Consider the following 18,017-nt stretch of genomic DNA (forward strand, 5'->3'; position numbering starts at 1 on the left):
AACCTTTTTCTGGATAATTCTGGAACCTTAAAGAGTTTAAAATCAGGTGGTTTCACCGGGTAACTCGGGTTCCTGTAATTACGTATATATATATATGCCTCCCATGATACCCAGTCTTTGTTTTTTTTTATACATATACAACACTACATATAATGGATAGATTGTTAGCATCGCGGTTGGCAGGATCTCAAATGAGTCTTGCTGTCCGCACGTTGTCGCGAGCAAGGCCTTCATCGTGCGGTGCCCCGCGATTCGCAGCAGCCCAGCGAGATGTGATCAACCGATCAGTACGGAATGTTCTTCAACCTGGCACTGCCGTCCGCGCGTTTGCAACGTCTCAGATCGGTCGTGCAGCATTTGGACCAAGTGGCGGTAACAACAGCGGCGGCAATGGAAACAAGAATTATAACCTAAATCTTGGCGGCAATGATAAGAGTGCCTTGGAGCAGTACGGCACTGATCTCACGAAGCTGGCAGCACAAGGCAAGTTAGATCCGGTGATTGGACGTGATGAAGAGATTCGGCGGACCATTCAAATTTTATCAAGAAGGTATGCCTGAAAATGAATCGAAATGATTGACATGGGATGATGTTGCTGACGTAAAGCTTTTTGTCTTGTGCAGAACAAAAAATAATCCAGCATTGATTGGCTTGGCAGGTACCGGCAAGACCGCCATCATAGAGGGCCTAGCTCAGAGAATCGTGCGCGGTGAAGTGCCGGATAGCATGAAGGAAAAATCAGTGGTCTCACTTGACCTTGGCAGCCTGATCTCCGGTGCCAAATTCAGGGGCGATTTTGAAGAAAGGCTCAAGTCGGTGTTAAAAGAAGTTGAAGAAGCTCAGGGCAAGATTATATTGTTTGTTGATGAACTTCACATCTTGCTCGGACTCGGCAAGGCCGAAGGTTCTGTCGATGCTTCGAATCTGCTCAAGCCGGCACTGGCTAGAGGCCAGTTGCAATGTTGCGGTGCGACCACGTTAGATGAATATCGCAAATATATTGAGAAAGACGCTGCGCTTGCGCGAAGGTTTCAGGCTGTACTTGTGAATGAGCCGTCCGTGCAGGACGCGATCAGCATCTTGCGAGGATTGAAAGAACGATACGAAGTCCATCACGGCGTGCGCATTACCGACGGAGCCTTGGTGACTGCTGCCACGTATGGCAACCGGTATATCACAGACAGATACTTGCCGGATAAGGCAATTGATCTTGTGGACGAAGCATGTTCCGCGTTGCGGTTGCAACAGGAATCCAAGCCTGACGCGATTCAACAACTGGACAGGACCATAATGACGATCCAGATCGAACTTGAATCGCTTAAAAAGGAAACTGATCCGTTATCAATCGAGCGACGCAAGAAATTGGAAGCTGATTTGAAATTACATCAAGCTGAGGTTGAGGAATTAACTCAAGTCTGGCAAATGGAAAAAATCGAACTAGAAAAGATTAAGAACGCGAAATCCGAACTTGAACGGGCCAGGATTGATCTTGAAATCGCTCAACGAACTGGTGATTTTGCCCGTGCGTCTGAATTACGGTATTCAAAAATTCCTGAACTTGAACAATTGCTGCCAAAGGATGGTGGTGACAGGAGTGCCAACAGCGGTACTAACTCGTCACTACTTCATGACGCGGTCACGTCGGATGACATTGCTAAGGTTGTTTCACGCATGACCGGAATTCCTACCCAGTCTCTCATGCGGGGTGAACGTGACCGGCTATTGTTTATGGAAGATTCAATCAAGCAACGCGTGGTCGGCCAGGACGAAGCCATTCACTCGATCGCGGACGCGGTCCGGTTGCAACGAGCCGGCCTGACTAATGAAAAGCGTCCGGTGGCAAGTTTCTTATTTTTAGGACCGACTGGGACGGGCAAGACCGAATTGACAAAAGCCTTGGCCGAATTTTTATTTGATGACGAATCAGCAGTGGTACGGTTCGACATGAGTGAATTTCAGGAACGCTTTTCCGTGTCCAGATTGGTCGGCGCACCACCAGGATATGTTGGATATGATGAAAGTGGTGAATTAACTGAAGCCGTGCGTCGCAAGCCGTATGCGGTCGTGTTGTTTGACGAATTTGAGAAGGCGCACCCTGACGTGTCCAAGTTATTGTTGCAAGTATTGGACGAAGGGTTTTTAACCGATTCGCAAGGTCGCAAGGTTGATTTCCGCAACACGATTATCGTGATGACCAGTAATATTGGCCAAGAGTACTTGCTGGCCGACACCACAACGACAACAGCAACAAAAGATAACGATGGCGGTGATCATGGTAATGGTGAACATATCTCTGACTCGGCTCGCAAGCAAGTACTGGACGCCGTGCGCAACTTGTACCCGCCAGAATTCTTGAACCGGATTGATGAATCGATCGTGTTCAACCGGTTGGCTCAGCAAGCGATTCGCAAGATTGTGGACATTCGATTATCAGAAGTGCAAGAACGCATTAGTGATCGGCGCATTCAATTGGAAGTTACGAATGAGGCCAAGGATTGGTTGGCGGTTAAAGGGTTTGACCCACTTTACGGAGCACGACCGCTTAACCGGTTAATCCAAAAGACCTTATTAAACCAATTGGCATTATACTTGATTAAAGGTCAAGTCAAAGTTGGCGAGACCGTGACCGTGGTGGTTGAGAATGATGAGGTCAAGGTTAAACCAAATCATGCCGAAAACAGTCAAGATTAATTCAAGCAATTTTTTTTAAAATATTTTTCATGGAGTTTTTATTTTATTTTATTCATTGTATATCAAATTTCTTTTTTTTGGAAAAAAAAAAAAAAGAAAAAATAATTAAAACGTTTTATGCTGATGTCATGTAACGTTTAGTCTACAAAAAAAGAAGATTGCTCACTTTTGGTGTCGATATCAAAATTGCAAAACATCAGGTCCGATTTTGGTGAATTTCAGATTTCGTTTAAACTAAACGGCTATTAGTTATAACTTAAATCACATTAAAAGAAAACTTATTTTTTTTTTTTTTTTTTTTACATAAACAGATGCATGTTTCCCTGCAAAAGAGTACTTTGCTTCAACTTGAATCAATAGAAAGCTCTTAATTAACCAACCCGATTTCCAACCGTGTACCGCCTTATTTCTTTAATAAGTTTAAGTTTAAATAATTTTTTTTAAGCCTACTAACCAAAAAAAAATAAAAGACATTAATAAAATTCCACTAGTAAAACAACAACTAAACAAAAAAAAAAAATAAACCTTTAATATATTCCAAATTGAGAAAAAAAAAAACAGAGGTGAGATATGTGCAACTTTCCAAATGCCAAAAACAAAAAAAAACAAAAACCAGTAATGATGAGCAAATGCAATCAAAAAAATAAAAATAAAAATAAAAAAAGCAATTAAATAGAAATGTAAACCGACTAAAAATGCCAACCAATCAACTACATGTTAATTTTCAGTTTTTTTTTTTTTTTTTGTTTTTTATTTTTCACTTCTTTCGACCGGCCACGCCAGATAACACGGAGTTCAAATTTGAACTGCCATCGCGTTTCCAAAATTTTTGCTTGCTTGAAAAAGACGTACTTTTCAATCGAGACACGCCACCACCATTACCTTCTTTCTTTGACTTGATTTGTCCGGTTAATGTATCCTGTAGCTGTGTTGATGATTGTTTCCGGACCACGCTTGGTGACTGTGATGACGATAATAATGATGGTGATGATGATAATGATGATGGTGCTGGTGCTGGTGGTGAAGATGATGACGATGATAATGATGATGATGTGAACGTGGCATTTGGTGATGACGATAAAGGAACGGTCCGGATCGACGAAGGGGTTTGTTTTGATATTGTTGTTGCTGCTGCTGGTGTTACTGACACGTCGGGCAAAAGCAATGATGAAGATTGTTTCTCAACCGGTAATGATGGCGGCACGATTGACGCGGTTGACGATGCTGAGGACGATGACGGAAGTGATGAACCAGATGCGGATGCGGTTGTTAGTGTTGTTAATGAAGACGCCAAATTAGAAGGCGCGGGAACGAGGGTGCCCTGCTGCGGAATGCTAGGTCGTGCTGGTGCTGGTACTGGTGGTGACGTGATGGAAGAAGAATTGCGTGTCGCCGACGAGTCAATGATTGATGAAATCGTAATAGGCGATGGAGTTGAAGCCTGTTTGGTTTGCAAGCTGGTTTGATCTTGACCGACAACTGTTGAGCCAGGTGCAGTTTGATGAGAACTATTACGTCGTTGCTGTTCGTATTCATCATTGGAAATCTCTTGATAAAACAAAATGTACGCGCAAGCTAACCCAGGCTTGTCACCAAAAAAATTGGTCACGTAGTTCTCATCCACACGTTCGACCAATTCGTCATCAAACAAAACCCATCCGGCATGTTCGGTCTTGACTATTGACACGTAATGCCCATGATACGGCCCGCCTCCAATATGCACAACCACGGCGTATAATTCATACAATCGATCCGGATCCTGCACGTCATCGGTCGTATTAAACAATCGCAAATGATAAGGGAACACGACCTTGTGAAATAACTTGACGTTGCGTTGCATGTCCTCGGTGAACTTGAATCGCTTCAAATGCAGGGCCAAAATTTGCGGCAACCTTTTAATTTTCATGCGCTTTTCAGCCTCTTGCAAGCCACCACAGCAATCACAATGGAACTTGTTGGACTCGCATAACATTTCAGACGCCGAAAATTGTCTCAAGCATGACGTGACTGATGAATGTCTCTCGAGATCGATTGAAAGATCGAGAAATTGTTCATCCCTGCGGGAAACATTTTCGCAAGTAAGACACTTGGTCTCGGACGTGAGCAAGCCTTCAAACAATTCATGCACCCATTTGCCAGAATGAGCCGCTGCCGGGTTTGCCTTGGCAAGCACTCGTTCGTGTGATTCCACGTTGTCCACAATTTCGTTTAACAAAAAATTGAAAAACTCATGCGCGTCCTGATGCATGGATGACCTGAAAAGTTCATTTTGTCGTTTAAGAACTTCGATCAGTTTTGCCGGTGACACGATGCCGGTTGGTGAGCCAGATTCCAACATGGCTTCGAATACGTCTTTTAACGTAGAAAACATGGACTCATTCATGTCATAATATTGATTTATGCTATGGTCCATGTTCAAGATAGGACCGTTCACCAGCGCAGCTTTCTTTTTCTGCTCCGGCGTGGAAGATTCGTCACCAAACAATGGCTTGCCGTTGGCAAATGTGACGATCCCATTCGCATTCACGGTCGACGTTGCAGCCGTGGGCAAAGTTTGTTGTGGTTGAGACGCCAACGCGGTGGATGACGCGACCTGTGAAGACGACGGCGTTGTTATTGCGGTTGATGACTGCGTGTTGGCTGCCGATGATGACGATGACGAAGACGACAACAGAAAACTGCTACGTTTAGCTTTTGCAGATTTCTTTCGAATGTCGGTGGCGGCCGCTAACGTGGCGGCCTCGATGGCTTCACGCTCGGCTTGGTTTTTAAGAGCGGCCAAGAACGGATGCATGTTGACGCCGTGCACAGATGTTCTTCGCGGCCGCGACTTCTGGGAATTAGATGGTGGGTAACTGATTACCGCATCCCGGAATGGCTTGGAATAGTAGAGGCATTGCAGCACGGAATTGCAATAGCAAGTATATCCGAACTACAAAATGTAAAGAAACGTTGTCAGCAGCCACCCACAAAACAAAACAAAAAAAAAAAAAAAAAAAAAAAAAACATAGTTGTTTGTTGGAAGGGTAAAAAATACGTTTTCAAAACCGAAATAACGATCGGAACCTTCTGCCAGCGTCGGTATTGACGACGTGGATTCTGACGAGCCCGTCTGTGTCTTTAATGAACGCACGTTATTGCGTCCGCCAAAAGTGGCGGTGGCGGCGTTCGCATCCCGATGATTTTTGGACGAGGTCGTGGTCGAAAAAGATGATGATGACGATGCGGCAGTTGATTGCTGCTGTGAGCTCTATAATGTTTAAAAAAACGGGGTCAGCCCATCTCTCGGCAATCACAAAAATCTTGTCAAAACAAAACGTAAGTAAGCACTTACCGAAGCGGTGCCTCCGCGCCGTTTAAAGAACGACATTTACCTAAAATTAAAAATGATAAAAAAAGAAGGCGGAGGTGGAGGTGGACAAGATTTCGGTCAAGATTGAATTTCTCGGCAAGGAAAGGAACGTTAATAATCAAAAGGGGGGGTTGGGGATCCTTTGTTCCTTAAACTGGAAGCAAACAGGTAGGCAAATAAATAAATTGCAACGTCAAACAATTAAACCCGGTCCACCGAAATATGAGTATGTAAATAAATTGGACGAGATGAAGTTGGTCGAACCATTTCCCAACAGATATTTTGCCGCGTTACCTCTTACATGGGACCTTTTTTGGTAGTGGTATAAAAAGCCAGGACCCGGGCCTGGCACATCAGGGACAATATGCGCCTTGCCGGATTCGCTTAGTTGGCCCCGCCTTTTTGCGCGACGCTATTCTCAAACCGGTAACACTGTCATTGCCTCAGATTGCGGAAGCAGCCTAAATAATCGGTGCGGGGGTGGGTCAGGGGGGTTTATGTGGTCAGAAAACGAATGCAGGATAAAAAAAAAAAAAAAACATTGTCCGCATTCGATTCAAGTTTTTATTTAAACTAATGCTTTTTTTTTCTTTTTTTTTTAATTTTATGTTTATTTTAAGTCACGATCGATATTTGTTGTCTTTCTAGGTGTTGTTGGGAACATACAGTGGTATGTATAATCGAAGTGAATCAAGAGCAAAAAATTGTGAATAAAGAAAAAGGTACATTCCCCGCATAAGCAGGACCAATATATATATATATAATCTCCTCATCTTCAAATCTACCAAAAGACAAAAGTTCGAGAGAGACGATCCGCATAACACCGTTGACCGAATTGATTTAGTTGGGACGACATATTTAAAATCAATCGCTATATACACGTGTATAGCTAATTAATTAATTAACTCTAAATATCTAGTTTTTGAAAAACAAATACAATGATTACCAAAATTTGCCATTCCATCCACATAGTTATATTTACACCTGTTTCGTCAGAATAAAGTAAAAAACAACATCCAACGCAAAAACAAACAAAAATCCAACCAAACCCTTCCCACAAATAACTCCTAGATTCACAAAAACAAAAAAAAATTATCCGTATTGCCAATCGTGTATCCCAAATATATACAAGCCCAAAATAAGTATCATGTCAAGCCAATGATCGCGACCCTTCTTCTGTCGGCTTTTATCGTTTTCCATCATGATCATGTTGCTGACGCTGATGCGGTCACTATAAATCCGTCAGAACCCGTTTGCGCTGTCGTTTCCGGCTGCTTTTTTGGCTCAATCACACAACTGCGACGGTAAAAAAAATGTTGATCTCTAGCATACAACTCGTGAACCCGCGTGACTTCAACGTCGAGCCATGTCTGCATTTCAGTCACTTCTTGGAACCGATACGGTACTTGAAACCGTTGCAAATCGGCAATAATCTTGGTCGTCCTAATGTGCTTGTCAAAATTAATAATCAATGAAGAAGAAGATGATGATGCTGATGCTGATGACACCGATGATGATAATGACGGTTTTTCATCGTCGTTGAACTCGAACGATCGGAAATCCGAGTTGCCTTCGTCCGCAAACGTCAAATCAGTCAAATATACGCCCAAGTACGGAATGCATGGTGGGTTTTGGTTCCGCAGTACGGTCCGGTACGCGCTGTAGTTCTTCTCATAAACAATGATACTCTTAATCTCGGCAAACAATGCATGGTACCGAGCCGGTAGCAGCTCCCAAGTCTTCTTTAGCCGCAATATCACCGTCGACTGCAGCGCACACGTGATCGCCATCAGGCAGTTGTAATTTTTCAATTGCAAGCATTTCTCCGCCACCCTGATCCAATGCTTGATATAGTTCATGCGTGTTTTTAACGGCACGTTACCGGCCAATATCGTGTCACCAACAAAATTGGCAAGATCAGTCGATAACGATGACATAGCCTTCACGTTCATGGCGTTGCTCTTGCCTGCCTTTTTCGAAAACTCCTGGCCCAACAACTCCTCGGGCACAATCTTGCAAAAAAGTCGAGACTCCTTTATTGTGATTTGCCGTGCCAGTTCTAACGGGTCAAAGTCCAAAATATTCGGTTCTGGCACGCCTTCCAGTACGAATCGTGCCAACATGGCAAGGTGCAGCTTGTTTACGATCGGCGTTGGCACGGATGACGAATCTGGTAGCAATATGCCTAGTGACGTGTTCACTCCCAGTTTCGACATGGCCCGCGGTACCAACGGCTTGTCGGTATTCACCACCTTCTGTGCCAAATCTAACAGTCGTACCGACGCAAACGGCAGTATCGACTTTAAAGAACCGTTTGCAAATTCAACGATTATTCCCAACGCTTCATTGTCCTGGTACCTATGCCAATGACTTTCCATCCATCCCTTGAATGCGTTGTAAACCCGCAGCTGAGCCGCAAGCACGTTTGGCTCGTCCGGAGACAATGATGAAAACCGGTGCATCAACGTCAGTGCAAACGCCGTCGGCGTAGTAAATAACCGGAATGTCAAAAAAAATGTCGACACAAACAGAGCGTCCGGCGTAGCATCATTGCTGGTTAAATACTTGATCAAGGCCTCCAAAGACCCGCCCTGAACTTGTCCCTCAGCGTTAAATAGTATTCGATCCGCCAACGGTTTTTTCTTTTCTTGCTTAACATGATCACTCTCGCGACGAGATAACGATACTTCCGGGGTCAGTGATTGCAGAAATGATGTTGCCTCGACATAATCCGTCACGTTTGATGGTGACGATGATGAACCCATGGTTGTAGTTGACTTTGACGACCTTCTGGATGATGACGCCAACAACCAAGAACCGGCAGTGCCGGTTGCCGGCTTTGGGTCAATCTCCAATTTAAAATCACCAATCCTATCAAGCACATATTTTGCGCGCGCCAGGCAAAATCCTGCTGCGCGCACGCATGTTGTCGCGCAGGCAAACACGCGCTCGGCTTCCTCTATACATACGCATTTCGTACCGTCACTGTTATCTGCTGCTGCCGCAACCAAATCTCGAGCGCTCGTAACCAGGTCCGTAATATGTTCATACAGTGAATTTTTGGCGTCTTCTAAGCTATACGAGAGCGGTGAAGACCTTGCGTTAACGGCTTCAACCACCGTAATCAGCTCTCGCGCGGACTGCACGGCTTTGCGCGTGATCGACAATACCTCAGCTGGCCGCCTAGCATCAACGCCCATAAATTGGCCCAAGCTGAACACGACTCCGTCAAACACTGAATTCAATCGTGCCACTGCAGCTATTTGCTGATTGTCACAGTACGGCAAGTCGTGGTCGTCCAGTGTTGATAAATCTGGCATAAAATTCTGTTCCTCGCTCGCCCATGTATCCAAAAAAATGACACCGTTAAGCAGAATCTTGAACGTCTGCGCCAAGTTCTTATCCACGGCTGCGTTCGTATCTACATTGGGGTTCTTTACTAAATCCACTAACGCAGATACTTCTGCAAGGAATGCTTTTCTTGACATCCGTACCGATTCTGAACCGGTCACACAAAAGGAGTCTTTTGTCAGACAATCAGTCAAATCCTGTACTAGCGTCAGACCTAGCAAAAACATAAAAAATACTCAATTTGAACAACAAATCTTACCAATAAAGACCTCACTCCTGATACAATCGTATTAACCGCGATTTGTGAAGCCTTGCCAGATTCTGCACGCGGATTCTCCACCATGTTCAACACTCCAATCAACAAGCTTCGAATCGGTAGTGCATCATATGGCACGCAATAATGCGCCGGGATCCATCCGCGGTTGCACGACCGCAGTAAAGTTGCTTCAACCCAGCCAGAAGGATCAATAATATTGGTAAGAACAACATCGCCCGGAAGTGAATCAAGACATGTTCCAGGAACCGTCGCCGTTGCCTCGTGTATTGATGAGTCGAACACGTGGGTCACGCGGAGGAATGGATGAAACGTGGTGGCTGTCCAAGTTCCAGGCGACGACGCCATGATTTATATATATTTATAATTTTTTTTTGTTTTAATTGCAGGCTAAAAACACTTTATGTAATTGGCATAAATATGATCGTCGTTAATATGAATTTCCACAGCTGATCCGTTTTTTTTCTAAGCAGGAGCAGCCCAGTGTCATTGCAGGGCGGGAATGGATAATGAAAAAAAGCAAAGACTGCAGCCGCCGGGTAACCGTAATGTTGTATACTTGCAAGAGCAAGCCTTTAACGTAAGATGCCAACGTCACTTTGCACTTTAATAAAAAGAAGTTTGAAGTATAGAACGTTGTTATATTTAAATTTTAGACTCGTACTTTACATGGCTTTTGCAGGATTCGTAACGGTTAGACTAGCATTACATGGTTACCCGTGGAAGCAGCGCTTTTTGTGAGCACTGAAATCAAGCTTGGAATTACATTCATAACAGCAAAATACGTTTTTGATTCATAATATAACAATGGAACACATGTATAGTACTTTTTGAATACCAGTAGACTTCAAAGAGTGCAAAACCGAAGCATGGTTTAATGGTCTCAAACGAATAACAGCGGGCAGACGGCGAAACGGCAGAAGAGTAAATAAAAAATGGCTCGTTTCTACAACAAAGAATATAATTCTTGAACGGGGTTGACTGACATTGTGCCTGTCCTTTTTGTTCTGCCGTACTGACTACAGTCCGTGCTGATGGGTGTCAGCATCCCATGTCAGTCAGCATTTGTATCGCTGTCCGTACTGTACGTATCTTTATTATATAAGTGATTGATTTCCACACACCTCAACCAAGCCTCAAACATACGTGGTCATTTTTTTTAAACATGTCTCGATTTAACTTTACTACCGCTAATATTCCTTCACTAACGGGCAAGGTCGCCTTAGTTACTGGGTAGAAAAAAAAAATAAAAAATTGATTTTTTTAAGCCGTTCGTTTTCTAACTTGCACCATGCAGAGGTAATTCAGGCATTGGAGAAGTCGCGGTCCAGGAACTTGCCCGTGCTGGTGCAAAAGTCTACGTGTCTGGTCGGTCGCAGCAGCGAGTGGCGGCCGCGATCGCGCGTGTCAAGCTCATCGTGCCGGACGCGTCCTTGGAATCGCTTATTGTGGACTTTAGCTTGATTTCGGACAGCATTGCCGGCGCGCGCAAGTTTTTAAATTTTGAAGACAGGCTTGATATTTTGGTTGCCAATGCCGGAATCGCATCCGTGCCGGCTTCGCTTACCGCCGAAGGCTGGGAAATCATGTTCGCGACCAATCATTTGGGGCATTTTGCGTTCGTGACCACGTTGCTGCCGTTATTAAAGCAAACGTCGCAAAACTCGAACGTAAGAGTGGTCATCACGTCTTCAGCATTGTATCTTCGGTCCGGTGCGATCGATTATGAAGACTTGCGCACGGCTGAATCCGGATTGCACGGCAACGTGGCGGTAATTAAAAGCATCATGAAACGTTACAGCCGGTCAAAGCTTGCCAACGTGCAATTTGCGGTCGGCCTGAGTGAAAAAATTAAAGATTACAAAAACATTTTTGTCAACGTGGTTCATCCGGGAGTGGTTTCCACAAACATCACAAATAACCCGTCCGATCTTGGTTGGGCAATTAAAAAAATTGTTTTTTTGGTGCAAGCCGTTGCTGCGCTTAGTGCCGCAGATGGTAGCAAGACCATACTCTTTGCCGCGACGGATGAAAGAATTGTCAAGCAAAACATTAAAGGCAAATTGATTAATCCAAGTAGTAATTACTTTAGCGTGAAGGATGTGGTGGTCGTGGATCCTAATGAAGAAGGTAGTAATCAGGAACATATTGACAAGCTGTGGGCGACGAGTGAAGAAGCTGTGAAGCAGATTGAGCAAAGTTAATTAATAAAGCATTAACTATTTTTATGTACATGTACACGTAATATTCCCTAATAAATGCCGTGATAAATATAATTACAAAGTATTTCACCAGATCTCAAGCCGAGTACAACTGAGCAAACTTGGGTATTCATTCTCGTGCTAAATTGTCGTTTGGTTGCGTCTCTCTAATTACGTGCAGACGGCGCGTTCAGACGGCGGCGTTTGTCACGTGCCGTCCGCGAATATGAGCTTTGATTAGCATCATCTAACAACTATGACACATTATAAAAATCAAATATATCAACAATGGCCCACTACGATTTTACATTTGACAATATTCCGGATTTGCAGGGAAAAACTGCAATTGTGACTGGGTAAAAAAAGAATATAAAAAAAAATTGCGTAATCTTGAAGCTAAACTGGCGCGAGCAAAAATATAGGGGAAACTCCGGTATCGGCGAGGTCATTTCTCGAGAACTTGCCAGCAAAGGTGCCAAGGTTTACATTGCAGGTCGGTCCGAAATTCGCGTGCGGAATGCAATTGCTCGAATCAGGACCGCGGTTTCAACTATTGATGATGATAATGAGAAGTTGCAATATCTGCCGGTGGATTTTGAAAGTCAAAAGAATGCGGTGCAAGCAGCCAAGTTGTTTGCCAAATTGGAGCCCAAGGTCGACATTATTGTCGCCAATGCTGGCGTAGCAGGAATTGTAATGTTATTTGATTTTTTTTAATACTGAGTGGTTGCAAAGGGGGATTTAGAATGCTTATACTTGAGGATAGAAATCCGAATTAACTGCCGAGGGATGGGAACGAACTTTTGCCGTGAGTATGCACTTTTAGTCCCATTGCAAGTTATAACTAACCTCACTTTTTTTTTTTCAGATTAATGTATATACGAGCTTTCTTGACTGCTGTTTTATTGTCATCTATTCTAACATTCTAACAACGCGAATAGCATCTTGGTCATTTTGCCTTTGTGACCACGTTGTTACCGCTTATTCGAAGCTCTGCGGAACAAGCCGGTGATTCAGAAATCAGGATCGTCGTCACGTCTTCACGCTCGTACGAAAGGGCATCACCACTTGAGCTGACTGCTTTGCAGGATACGTTCAAGGGCACGTTTGCGCCGTTGGTAGCGTATGACTTGTTGTCACGGTATTCCCGCTCCAAACTGGCCAACCTATATTTTGCTCGGCAACTGAGCCTGCAATTGCGTGAGCTGCCCAACGTGTACGTGAACGCGCATCATCCGGGATTGATTGCGACCAATATCTTCCATCTTGAGAATTCACCGTTACCAAGGTGGATGCAATTTGTCGCCTATTGGCAGGCTCGATTGCTAGGCATCCCTGTCGATGACGGCGCCAAAGCTGCACTGTTTTTGGCTGCTGACAAGCGCGTCGTGAGTGATAACATTAACGACAAGCTTATCTACCCTGGCCCGGTGGATGGGTTCTTGCATTATTCGTACTTGTACGTGAAGCAGTACAATGCTCTTGCGCAAGACCTCGGAGCCGCTGCCAAATTATGGGAATTTAGTGAGCATGCGTTAGGTCGGGCCCTTGAGCAAGATTTAACCAATTTTTAAGTTTTTTTTATATATATTATTTTTTTTTTAAAAAAAAATCGTTACTGCATATGGGACGCGGCCCATCTACGTCATGGGAATATAGTTTCCCCGCCCATCCCCGAGCTTCCCCACAAATTTAATTGCCCAAAACATGGACATCATGTAACTTTTTTCCAATTTCCCAGTTAATTTTCTTTAGGAAAGGAAAAAAAAAAAAAAAGAATTTAATGAAATAGAATAATATGCCTGATCAAGATAGTTCGAGTGCGGACCTGCTTAAAGAATTAGCTGATGGGAACATGAATGATTCGTCGTCAGGGTACAATACCCCGACCGCTACCGGCTTTACCGCCGTGCCCAGTCAGGCCCTTAGGCGCAGCTTGTCACTGTCGGTACCAAAAATCAGTCAAAAAACGGAAGAGCCATGGCTTAATTCGTTAACGCCAATGTACATGGGTGTGGCTTTCCATGTGCCGGTCGCTGGAATGCTACCGTCTCGCATCACGTACGGGTTTTCGGTTCACGATGGCTATTATTCCATTGATTTTGCTCGCATGAAGAAACCGGTGGACCCAAATTTTAACCTGGCCGAATTATCTAATCACATCACGGACCGAATATTGGTCGAGATTACGAATTATGCAAAACGGCACATGTTTAAGTTCATTGCGGTTGCATTTTCGGAACGGGTCAAGAATTTTTGTCCGAGATTGTGTTCCCGGCTTTGGCTCGAACTCGATATCTTGCCGTTTGTGTTTAAGGAATCAATTCTTCATGATGAAGATGAAGATCAATGTGATAATCTTGACGAGAGTTCGTGTGACGAAGTTGCGGATTCGTTGGCTCGCAAGATTGTAATGTTTTTTGGGCCCAGGGGCTTACCCAGGCTTAGTATCGGATACCGCAACAAGGTCGGGGTTGATAGTGACGGACTGATTCACATGCTTGAGTTGTCGGATTTCCAAAAATCATGCTCGCCAACGACGTGGAATTGCTTGATGCCGCTCGTGCGCGGCCTCAGATCACGTCAGGTCAACGGTCACAAGGGAGTGCGGATTGCGTTTTTTAATGCCACTCCTCAAGGTGGCGGTGTGGCCTTAATGCGGCATGCCATGATTCGACTTTTTAAATTGCTAGATCTTCAAGTGACCTGGTACGTGCCCAAGCCGAACCCGGTCGTTTTCAGGATCACGAAAAACAATCACAACATCATTCAGGGCGTGGCCGACAATTCGTTACGCATTTCAGTTCATCAAAAGCAACAGTTTTCGTTATGGATTGAGAATAATTATCAAAAATATTGGGAAACTGGGCCGTTGAATGCGAACAAACCACCGGGCGTTGACATTGCCGTTGTGGATGATCCGCAAATGGTGGGAATTATCCCCAAGGCCAGGCAGGCTGGTGTGAGAGTTATTTATCGGTCACATATAGAAATTCGATCTGATTTGATTAAACTTAAAAGCTCACCGCAACAAGAAGTATGGGATTACCTTTGGCAATCTGGCATTAAGGATGCCGAAGTGTTTATTTCTCACCCGGTACGCGGGTTCATTCCAGAAACAGTTGACATCAACAAGGTCGGACTCATGGGCGCGTCTACTGATTGGCTTGACGGCCTAAACAAAAATCTCGGACAATGGGACACGGTATATTACATTAGCGAGTTTAAAAAGGCATGTGATGAAATCAAGGCCGGCAAGCTTGTTTTCCCCATGCGGCCGTACGTTTGTCAGATTGCCCGGTTTGACCCCAGCAAGGGCATTCCCGATGTTTTGGAATCATATCGCAAATTGCGCATGCTCATGGATGAGGACCTGCCGCTGCGCAAGATTCCTCAATTAGTCATTGCCGGGCACGGTGCGGTTGATGATCCGGATGGCACCATGGTTTATGACCAGACCATGCAAACGATTTCATTGCCAGAGTATGACACTATTTCTAGTGACATTATTGTCATTAGACTGGGACCTAGTGATCAACGTAGGTTTTGAAACCCAAAAAAAAAAAAAAAAAAAATTGTTTAGATGCTAACGGAGTTCAAGTTCTTAATTGTATTTTGTCGAATGCTTCAGTGGTACTGCAACTGTCTTACAGGGAAGGATTCGAAGTCAAGGTTTCGGAAGCAATTCATAAGGGCAAGCCAGTTGTGGCATATCGAGCCGGCGGAATCCCGTTACAGGTTCAGCATGGTAAAAACGGATTTTTGGTTGAAGTTGGTGACACGGACATGGTTGCGTTAATATTAAACAAATTATTGTTTGATAAGAATTTACTTGATGGCATGGCAAAATATGCAAGGTCATCGGTTAGCGATGAAGTTGGCACGGTCGGAAATTGCTTGGCTTGGTTGTTTATGTTTAACGAATTAGCTGCCGGTCATGATTTAAACCCGAACGGGCAATGGATTTATGACCTAATGAGACAACACGTGGGTCAGCCATGGCAGCCAGGCGAGAATCGATTGCCTCGGACTTTAAATTAGATACGATATAGTATGTATATATATAGTTATATATATCTAGTACATTGTTTAAAGGGGATTGGAGTTATCAATTTCGGATGTAACCTTTGTTTAATATTTTATTATTTTTTTTCTTTGTTGGAAGAGAAAGAATTACAACGAGATGATTATACACTAATGCCAATAATACAAGTAATAAAATAAAATAAAATAAAGAGTAAACTGATAGTAGTTATTGATGTAATTATTCATTGATCAAAATTGTTCGGATTTTTTTTTTTTTTTTTTTTTTTTTGGGCGTATTCATTGAGATTTTTTCGAATATAAGTCCGGTCGATAATCTAACTTTTTCCTCAATTCGTATTTCTGACTGACTTCAGGACTGGCGACTAACGGTCCAACCCGTCTCCAATCCTTTAACGCAACCGCCACCGTGTCACCAAGTTTCATGCGACGAGAAATTTCTGCCCGCCGGGCTTGACCTAATTGTTGTTCATAATCTGGTCCCAATTTCCAAAATACGGATTCGATATCGATATTTGCAAATTCGTCAGCAGGATAGGTGGAAGGCGTGGTCGAGTCACTGATTACTTGAGTGGATTCGGTAATGATCGTTTCACCGCCTTCCTGGATCACGGTCTCGGTTTGCTCGACCGCGATCGTCGTGGTGGCAGGCGAATCGATCAACTCGGGTTCGTGCGCGACCGCTGGCGATGGTGATGGTTTCCAATCAGCTGGCGTGTCCCATCCTTCGCCAGGCTGCAAAAAAACGCCAGCGGTGGTAAGCTTGAGCAAGATGCCTTGTTCATAAGCCTTGACCGCGCCACCGGCTTCTTCAATCTTGCGCGTCCGGTTCTCCTCACGCCATTCGTCGGGCGTGATTCGCCTGGCACCGGTCCAACCGATCGACCGTAATCCTTCCGGCGTGACATCCGCGGTTTCACTAAACGGGTTCAGCGATGACGGATTGTAACCACCAAGGAAAAAAATCAAAAAGATCACAGCCACTTTGATCACGTGGAAGAGGAAAAAGACAACGTCGATCACGCCGTCGGTTGATTGTTCGGTTTGATCAGTTCCGGTGGTGCCGATTGATGCCGAACCGGTGTCGTCAGCGAAAAAATGATCGTAAGCTTTTGCGGATAAGTGAAACAGGGAAATGCCCGGTGTTGGGGTTGCCCAGTCAGGCAGATCAGTATAGAGCCAAACAAGTAACACGGTCACGACCGCGAGCCAGCGGGCGCGGTTTGGCTTAAAAATGGGGATAAACAACTGGCCTTCGCGAGCCAATTGACCGATTGTGCGTGAGTTGTCGGCGATTGGTGGCTGCTTGCCCTTGTGATGAAACAACAGTGCACCTTCCGTGGTCACGAACCCTGGCGAAGAAGATAAATGAAACCCGACCGGCCGGCGACGATAAAAAAAAGTGGGCGAGAGTACTAATGGCAAGGTGTCAAAGATGTTGAACAACGCGGACACGGGTTCATCCCGAGGCAGGCAGAAGCAGTAATCCTTCTCGGCATCGTCGTTGAGCCGGACGTAGACGTCAATCAGCTTGTCCTTCTTTTGCTCGGGCCCGCCAGCTTGAGCCTCGACCACGGCGGGTTTGTGGTCTGTAGTATCTGCCATTTAATGTTAATGTGTACGGGTGTATATCTAAAAGAGAGAAAAGGAAGACGGCAGAAGAAAGAGAAAAGAGGATGAGGGAGTGCAGTGCGGTTGTTCGAAGGGCCACGAAACTCAAGTGGGGCGGGCGGGGGGCGCGCTAAGTGCGTTGTTCTCCGTATCTCCACCAACTGCAGCGTAGACAATGGATATTGCAGACGGGATGCAGACCGGTGGAAAAACAAGCAAGAAAATGAAGGCCGATTGCCAGCCAATTGGTATTTGCAATTAATGTTTAACTAGTTGAGCACATGCTGTTGTCGCGAGACGGGTTGATTGATTTAGTTGATTGTACCTGTCAAAGTCAGGGAAGAATGCATGCTATCATGACGACCATCAGGCTTTAATTGTCGGCACCAATCCCAGGCCCTGTCGACATCTATCTACGGTTCTGCTTTACAGCTTCGCATGTGGGTCATCGGACTAGCTTGGTTTTTTGGTTTTGCTCAGTCGTTTTGATCAC

At 44.6% G+C, this 18,017-nt stretch overlaps 7 protein-coding genes across 7 annotated transcripts; 4 read left to right on the forward strand and 3 right to left on the reverse strand.

Annotated features, from left to right (window-relative positions):
* Window positions 1–191: 191 nt before the first annotated feature.
* V1514DRAFT_341088 (P-loop containing nucleoside triphosphate hydrolase protein) lies at window positions 192–2,691 on the forward strand (the record flags this gene model as incomplete). The annotated part of the gene is made up of 2 exons (XM_066929047.1): window positions 192–550; window positions 624–2,691. 2 exons carry the CDS (start codon window positions 192–194, stop codon window positions 2,689–2,691), a joined length of 2,427 nt encoding a protein of 808 aa, XP_066785220.1.
* Window positions 2,692–3,338: 647 nt separating this feature from the next.
* On the reverse strand, window positions 3,339–6,407 carry V1514DRAFT_326103 (uncharacterized protein). Its single transcript, XM_066926736.1, has 3 exons — window positions 6,026–6,407; window positions 5,729–5,941; window positions 3,339–5,623 (listed from the first exon to the last, which is right to left on the reverse strand). Exons 1-3 carry the CDS (start codon window positions 6,059–6,061, stop codon window positions 3,449–3,451), a joined length of 2,424 nt encoding a protein of 807 aa, XP_066785221.1. The 5' UTR covers window positions 6,062–6,407; the 3' UTR covers window positions 3,339–3,448.
* A 457-nt stretch (window positions 6,408–6,864) lies between these two features.
* On the reverse strand, window positions 6,865–10,142 carry V1514DRAFT_326104 (ras guanine nucleotide exchange factor domain-containing protein). The gene is made up of 2 exons (XM_066926737.1): window positions 9,654–10,142; window positions 6,865–9,591 (listed from the first exon to the last, which is right to left on the reverse strand). Exons 1-2 carry the CDS (start codon window positions 10,014–10,016, stop codon window positions 7,249–7,251), a joined length of 2,706 nt encoding a protein of 901 aa, XP_066785222.1. The 5' UTR covers window positions 10,017–10,142; the 3' UTR covers window positions 6,865–7,248.
* Window positions 10,143–10,621: 479 nt separating this feature from the next.
* V1514DRAFT_194593 (uncharacterized protein) lies at window positions 10,622–12,137 on the forward strand. Its single transcript, XM_066924637.1, has 2 exons — window positions 10,622–10,901; window positions 10,966–12,137. The coding sequence occupies exons 1-2, from the start codon at window positions 10,834–10,836 to the stop codon at window positions 11,870–11,872; spliced, it is 975 nt and encodes a 324-aa protein (XP_066785223.1). The 5' UTR covers window positions 10,622–10,833; the 3' UTR covers window positions 11,873–12,137.
* A 20-nt stretch (window positions 12,138–12,157) lies between these two features.
* On the forward strand, window positions 12,158–13,443 carry V1514DRAFT_276522 (uncharacterized protein; the record flags this gene model as incomplete). Its single annotated transcript, XM_066924926.1, has 4 exons — window positions 12,158–12,225; window positions 12,292–12,562; window positions 12,636–12,677; window positions 12,811–13,443. 4 exons carry the CDS (start codon window positions 12,158–12,160, stop codon window positions 13,441–13,443), a joined length of 1,014 nt encoding a protein of 337 aa, XP_066785224.1.
* Window positions 13,444–13,877: 434 nt separating this feature from the next.
* V1514DRAFT_276428 (uncharacterized protein) lies at window positions 13,878–15,910 on the forward strand (the record flags this gene model as incomplete). The annotated part of the gene is made up of 2 exons (XM_066924924.1): window positions 13,878–15,408; window positions 15,471–15,910. 2 exons carry the CDS (start codon window positions 13,878–13,880, stop codon window positions 15,908–15,910), a joined length of 1,971 nt encoding a protein of 656 aa, XP_066785225.1.
* A 141-nt stretch (window positions 15,911–16,051) lies between these two features.
* On the reverse strand, window positions 16,052–17,875 carry V1514DRAFT_194729 (glucose signaling factor 2-domain-containing protein). Its single transcript, XM_066924639.1, has 2 exons — window positions 16,412–17,875; window positions 16,052–16,285 (listed from the first exon to the last, which is right to left on the reverse strand). The coding sequence occupies exons 1-2, from the start codon at window positions 17,516–17,518 to the stop codon at window positions 16,193–16,195; spliced, it is 1,200 nt and encodes a 399-aa protein (XP_066785226.1). The 5' UTR covers window positions 17,519–17,875; the 3' UTR covers window positions 16,052–16,192.
* Window positions 17,876–18,017: the final 142 nt, after the last annotated feature.

This window comes from Lipomyces japonicus (genome assembly GCF_038497905.1).
Source record: "Lipomyces japonicus strain CBS 7319 unplaced genomic scaffold V1514scaffold_6, whole genome shotgun sequence".
Lineage (NCBI taxonomy): Eukaryota > Fungi > Ascomycota > Lipomycetes > Lipomycetales > Lipomycetaceae > Lipomyces > Lipomyces japonicus.